This window comes from Monodelphis domestica, chromosome 7 (assembly GCF_027887165.1).
Source record: "Monodelphis domestica isolate mMonDom1 chromosome 7, mMonDom1.pri, whole genome shotgun sequence".
In the NCBI taxonomy this organism is placed as follows: domain Eukaryota; kingdom Metazoa; phylum Chordata; class Mammalia; order Didelphimorphia; family Didelphidae; genus Monodelphis; species Monodelphis domestica.
In genome coordinates this window covers 169,642,676-169,649,226 of record NC_077233.1, presented here as the reverse complement: position 1 = coordinate 169,649,226, position 6,551 = coordinate 169,642,676, and the positions used below count along the sequence as shown (strand labels likewise).

Below are 6,551 nucleotides of genomic sequence, written 5' to 3'. Positions count from 1 at the left end.
TTTCCAGGCACGCTGCCAGAGAGACACAGCAGGGCATGTGGCTCCCTTCAGGCTCATAACTGATCTCTGTATCAGTATGCCTACAGCACGTGGGAGGGCGGGAGTAGCTCTGAACCATGTGAACACCCATGTGAAGTGTCTGCCAGCAGAACTGCACCGCCGCCGGCTTGTCTGGGCCCCCTCCCTGAAGGGCTGATACAGGGCCAAGATTTAAAAGAACCTGGCTCCAGCATGGCTACGATTTGACTACTGTCCACCAAAGCTGAGGTGAGGTTGGCCCCCAAGATACCGGGTTCCCCTCAACTCCAGCCAATCCTCAGACCAGAGGAAGCGCCAACAGCCCTCCCCCAACTCTCCAGAGCAGCCTTGAGAGACAGGGACAAAGGATTTATTTGCCAGTTCAAGACCCCTCCTCCCTCCTTCGAGATAAAGGGAGGACAGTTTGGAAGCACTTCTAATTTCAACTCCTTCTGAGGGCCAGTCAGGAAGCATCCTTCGGTCGAAGCCTATAATGATCTTCTGGTAGCGCCCTCAATCGCTGTGCAGCCTAAGAGGGAAAGAGTCAAGGAGGGGGGCACAAGCACAAAAGAGCCCTTCCCAACCTCCCGAGATCCTCTTCTTCCCTTCTCTATTACTGCCCCCCCCCCCCAAGTAATTTCACGGACTGACCCTTGAAGTGATGGAAGAGGCTGTTATTAAATTATTGGAGGCTAACCTGTTCTGGGGTCAGGTCCCTCTGAGACTGAGCCAGCATCTCATAACCAACCATGAACTTTCGGATAGTGGCTGATCTCAGTAGTGGTGGATAGTAGTGGGCATGGAGCTGCCAGTGACTGCAGTCAGCCTCAGCCTCGGGCCCTGTAGGAGCACCTGGGAAGAGAGGGAAATAGGCTAGGTGTGAGCCATTTTCATTCTCTCCTGACCAGTCAGAAGTTTACTCCTCTGCAGCATCAAAGCAGTCTGCTCCAGGACTTAGATGAATTAATGTGCAATGAAGAAAGCAGATCCAGGAAAACAACACACTTAATGACAATACAAATGGAAAACCCAAAAACCCACATTGAATGGGACACAATTATGATGAAGCAGCTTAGTCCTAGAGAAACTAGAAAACTATATCCTCCTCTTCTTTGCAAAGGGAAGAACTATCATAGGGCATGGTAATGATATACACTCTATCAAACTCAGTTTTTGTATTAGTTAGCTGTTTACTAAATGAACTTTCTTTCAAAATTCTTTTCTTTATAAATCATATACATAACATATATAAATATATAAAATATGAATTAATTAAAACAAATTTTAAAAATAAAAATAGTAATAATTCTTTATAAACAAAATGACTTGCTAAGAAAATAAGATATTACCCTGTTTTTAAAATATTAAATTTTTAAAAGCCCTGACCTCCTGTCTTAGAATTGATACAAGTATTGGTTCCAAAGCAGAAGGGCAGTAAGGGCTAGGTAACAGGTTAAGTGACTTGCCCTGGGTCATAGAGCTAGGAAGTATCTGAGGCTACATTCGAACCAAGACCATCTATCTAAGAGGTCTATTTACTAAGCTAGCTGTCTCTAAAAAAAAAATTTTTTTTAAACATGCACTGCCATGGAAAGCTTAGGATTGCTTTTCTGAGCATATCTTACAGAACTAAACCTCATCTCAGAACTCCCACATGTTTTATATCAGCAAATAGGATGCAGGACAGGATGATGGGAAATGTAGTGAGATAATTACATCCAAAGACCACAACTCCCAGCATGCATGTCCTGCTCTGCAATACCCAGCTGAAGTATTGGGCCCAGCAGAGACCACAACTCCCAGTATGCCTTGAAAGGTTTGATGGGAGATGTGGTCCTTGCTGGACAAAACTCAACAGGACTCAAAAGGCAGCTAGAGCTAACACCCAGATTTCAGTTCTCTCTGGGGTTTAGGTGCCCCTCATGTTCTTGGAGTGAGGATAAACCTTACCATGCCAGCCCATGGAGTAGGGGAAAGATGTCTCAAACAGATTGTCATATTTGGTCAGGAGCTTCTTCATGATGCAGGCCAGATCTAGAACAGAGTTCTTGTTAATACCAGAAACTCAGAACCTAGGACCCATAGAGCCTAGAATTATAAATTCAGAATCTAAGACATTTAAAACTCAGAATCCAAGGAGGCAGCTGGGTGGCTCCGTGGATTGAGAGTCAGGCCTAGAGATGGTGGGTTCAAATCTGGCCTTAGAGACTTCCTAGCTGTGTGACCCTGGGCAAGTCACTTGATCTCCATTTCCTAGCCCTTACCAATCTACCTTGGAACCAATACATGGTATTGGTTCCAAGGTAGAAGGTAAGGGTTTAAAAAAACAACAACTCAGAATCCAAGCTCTAATTGCTCTGCTCCTTGCCTAGAAGACAGGACCCCATCCCCCAAAGTCAAAGGCCTACAACAATACTTTTTATTGTTTCAGTTGTGTCAGACTTTGTGACCCATTCATTAGGGGTTTTCCTGGCAAAGATAATGGAGTGGTTTGTTGTTTCCTACTCCAGCTCATTTACAGATGTGGAAGCTGAAGCAAAGATGGTTAAGTAACTTGTCCAGGTTCATACAGCTAGTAGTACCTGAGAACATATTTGAACTCGGGAAGATAAGTCTTTCTAGCCCAGGCTTGGTATTCTATATCCACTACACATTTAGCTTTTCTACTACAATGCTACTACTACTTCCCTTTGGGTGTTTTTCAACCATGTCCAACTCTGACCCAGAGAACCATACCATCAATGGGGTTTTCTTGGCAAAGATACAGGAGTTGTTTATCATTTCCTCCTCCAGTGAATCAAGGCAAAATGAAATTAAGTCCAAACTTGACCAGGGTCATACAGCTGGAAGTGTTTTGAGGCCAAATTTGAACTCAGGTCTCCCTGTCTCTAGGCCCAGCACTGTATCCACTGAGTCATCCATCCAGCTGCTCCTAACCACCTCTCTAAGCCCCTCCAAATAATCAAAGGGGCAGAGGAAAGTTCCAGAGGAATAGACCAGGGGGAATAGGTAGGGCTCATCTGAGGAAGTCAAGTCTTCTCACCATCCCGCTCCGCAGAACTCAGTTCAGGAAGTCTCTTCACATGTCTTCGTGGCAGCAACAAGGTCTGGAAAGGCCAGACCGCCCAGAAGGGAACCAGCACCAGCCAGTGTTCACTTTCTAGGACCACTCGCTCCTGGGGATAGGGAAAGGAGTTGTTGGAGGCCAAGTAGGAGCTAGGGTTCTTAGAAATCAGGAGAAAGTAGGCGTCTTGGGAGCTAGGGACAGGGATATGCTTCCTGGTCGGGGAAAGGGGAAAGGGGCCCAAAGCTGGTCCTGCCTTTGCTTCGTTTTCCTGGCATTCATAATCTACCAGCAGAGTTAGGGGTGGAGGGGAAAAAGAAGGAATCATGTACTCATAAGTGTTAGGCTCAGTTTCTGACATGCGGCATGAAGATATGTCCTAAATGAGCCACTCCTAAAGTTTGGGACAAGAGGTGCACCTCAGGTTCCCAACTCTTAACTCACCCTTCTCTCAGCTTCCTGACGCCCGTACTCCAGAAGCATGGGGCTTCCATGCTGCTTCTGATAGGCCTGCTGGCTTCGTTCCTCCCGTCGAGCCACATCTGGCAAGAAGCTACTGGCCCACACCTGGAAAGTGGTGCACCTCTTCACTATGCAATCCCCACTATTTTATTACAGCCCTTCTCCCCCTGTCTTTCCTCTACCGGAGGCTACATCTCGGAATCTCTGCACCTCTCTCTCAGGCCCTTAATTTAAAGGGACAATAAAATAGGTTAGAGTAAGATAGAGCAGAGGGATAAAGGACAAACACTCATCAAGCATTTAATAAGTATCTGCAATGGGCCAAGAACTGTATCAGGCCTCAGACACAACCCCCTCACCCAACAAAACCATTTTGACCTCAAGGAGTTTACATTCCACCTGAGGACAATGATAATGAGAAAATTACCTGACAGTGGGGGTGGGGGTTGGAACAACCCATCATAGCTCCTTTGTTCTCAAAGATCTGGGGGGCAAGGAGAAGAGTTTAGAAGCTGGTGGATCACAGAGATAACATATGCATTAATGGAAGGGACCTCGGAGACCATCTAGTCTAAAAGTGGTATTCTGGCTACCTTGAGGAAGACCCTCAATGAGGAGGACTCCACTACCTCCCAAACAGAAAGTTTGTATCTAATCGAGCCTTAATGTGCCTTTCTGGCCCTTTGATTCTGAGACCTACCAACCAGACCCTCTTCCACCTTACAGCCCTTCCAATACTTCCAAGACCAGGGTACCATGTTCCCCACTAGGAGAGGGACCCACAAACCAATCCTAATCTGCAATGAGTCAAGTACCTCCAGAACTAACCACCCAAAGCTGTTCCCCTACTACTAGAGTCAAATCATCTCATCTCTGGACCCCACCCTCCTTTCTCCTGGGACTGTGATAAGTAATGACCTTACTGACCTGGACCCAGGGGTACTTGGAACCCAACTCCTCCGTGACTGAGGCCCATGTATCAATGACAGCTCGGATCTCAGGTATAGACATGAGCGGCAGTGTGATATCAGACCAGGGATGGAAACACAGGACCTTACTAATGGGACGGAGGGAGATGACACAGGGTGCCTTACTTGGGAGAAAGGAGGAAGGGGAGGGACACACGTGGAGGGGGAAAGGGAGACTCACACTTAAGGCCTTATGGGGGGGGGTTGGGGGGTATGTGTGAAAGGCAGAGAACCAGCCTGAAGAACAGGATTGAGGACACCCTCCTCCCAAACTCAGCCCAATACAGGAGATTCTGAGGAGTGCCATTACCAAACTCCTCGAGCAGCTTCAGCTTGGAATAGGGGATGATCACTGGGTCCTAGGGAGGATGTGAGAAAGAAAAGTCTAAGTCTAAGAAGGAAAAATTATTCCCACCCCCAAACCATTTTCCCCAGGGGGTAGGGTATCTATTTACCAGGGCTGGGGGCATCAGGCTGCAGGGCAGGGAAGTCATTGTTGAATAGGAAGGTGCCCTCATAGTGGGGATTGACCTGAAAGAGGCAGGGAAGGGAATAAGCATTCGTAGAGCACCCCTATGTGCTAGGCACTCCAGGAGATGCATTATAAATACGATAGCATTTGATTCTCACAATTCCGGGTGGTAGATGCTATTATTATTCTCCATTTTACAAATGAAGAAACTAAGTCAGAGCTAAGCTAGTGTCTGAAGTCACATTTAAACTCCTGTCTTCTTGACTGCTGACCCAGCTATTCTATTCACTGGGTGGGGCTGACCCAAGGCTCTTGTTCTCCCCTACCCACAAGCCAATTTGGGGATTTATGAAAGAGGACCAGAAAAGAATCTCAGGAGGGAGCTGAGGTGAAAGTGGGAGGAGGGAAAGAGCTATCTAAGAAGTGCCCTAGGAAATCCTAAACTATTATGAGGAAATCAGGACAAGCAGCACAGGCATGGGGGGGAGGGGGGGAGGTCAGATTACCTCTCCATTGCCCCGAGTTGCCCCGGGACAGAGGGGGTTTCGGGGATCATGGCGAGGCACGTCATCAGGGGGAAGGGGGTCCACCTGCCCCTGCCAGGGGCGCTTCATTCGGTGAGCAGATACCAGTACCCACTCATCCTGCAGTGGGTTATATCTGATGTGCTGATGCTCTGGAGCAACCGGAAAGGAAATCAGTCAGTAACTCCTCCAGGAAGCCCTCCCGGAGTGAGCTCCTCCACCGCAACCCAAAGCTTTCTCCACTAACCCTAACCGGGGGTGGTGGGGAAGGGTCCCTAAGTAACCCCAGGTCTCGCCCTAGCATGCCCGCCTAGCCACGGGGTTGTCCTCGTCCCCATCCCTAGGGCAGGGTTCACTTGTCCGCCTCCCAGTCCCGAGGACTAGGGACTTTGAGGGCGAGGGAGGGGCCCCTACGACCGCGGGGCCCCAGACTCCCCCAGCTTCCGCCCCGGCACCGGTCCCAGGCCGCAGCTCCGCCCCTACCGCTCGCCTGGAAGGCCACCTCCTCCGGCGGCCGCCTCTCCTCGGAGTCCCCACCGGGGCCCACGCTTGCGGCCATACCACCACACCAACTAGCCGAGCACCACTGCCCCACGCAGACTGAGGAACCTGCACGCCCGAGTCGTACCTGCAATCGGGAGCCCACCGGCCCCGCCCCTCCCTCTGCCCATTGGACCCGCGCCAGCACGTGACACGTGACAGCCCCCTGGACAAACCCGATTGGATTCTGCCTTGAGGCTGGTTCAGACCAGTTCAATTCGATTCAATTACCTTTGGCAGATTACGAAATTAAAGTCTCTAGACTAGAATTTGTTGAGAGACAGGCTGGTGTAGAAATAAGTAATATACCACCAGCCTTCAGCCTCGTAGATCTTATGGAGGCCAAAGGCAGAGGACGAAGTCTCATACTGACAAAAATAATTATAGCATCACTTCTCTTAACAACTGGTAATTTTTCTCCCCATTCTTCATTCGATGGGCATCCTACCCTGTTTACTTTTCTTTGCTAGAACAGAGTTTATAGGAAGACTTCAGTCCAGGTT

General features: G+C 48.8%; 1 protein-coding gene across 2 annotated transcripts; it reads right to left on the bottom strand.

Annotated features, from left to right (window-relative positions):
• Positions 1 to 372: 372 nt before the first annotated feature.
• Positions 373 to 6,219, bottom strand: GALT (galactose-1-phosphate uridylyltransferase). 2 transcript variants are annotated; one of them, XM_003341640.4, is made up of 11 exons: positions 5,992 to 6,219; positions 5,491 to 5,660; positions 4,968 to 5,043; positions 4,823 to 4,871; positions 4,472 to 4,601; positions 3,972 to 4,028; positions 3,527 to 3,649; positions 3,062 to 3,194; positions 1,969 to 2,052; positions 716 to 870; positions 373 to 547 (listed from the first exon to the last, which is right to left on the bottom strand). In XM_003341640.4, exons 1-11 carry the CDS (start codon positions 6,065 to 6,067, stop codon positions 482 to 484), a joined length of 1,119 nt encoding a protein of 372 aa, XP_003341688.3. In that variant the 5' UTR covers positions 6,068 to 6,219; the 3' UTR covers positions 373 to 481. The 2 variants fall into 2 exon arrangements, with proteins under 2 accessions (XP_003341688.3, XP_016279540.2); XM_016424054.2 differs by having other exon boundaries at positions 6,137 to 6,194.
• Positions 6,220 to 6,551: the final 332 nt, after the last annotated feature.

Excerpts from the sequence above, each read along its gene's own strand:
- GALT (XM_003341640.4), bottom strand. The coding sequence starts at position 6,067 with ATGGCCGCAAGCGTGGGCCCCGGTGGGGACTCCGAGGAGAGGCGGCCG. Across the intron at positions 4,872-4,967 it reads GCCTGATGCCCCCAGCCCTG|GACCCAGTGATCATCCCCTA; the intron begins GTAAATAGATAC and ends CATCCTCCCTAG. Across the intron at positions 2,053-3,061 it reads GAGTTCTGCGGAGCGGGATG|ATCTGGCCTGCATCATGAAG; the intron begins GTGAGAAGACTT and ends ACTCTGTTCTAG.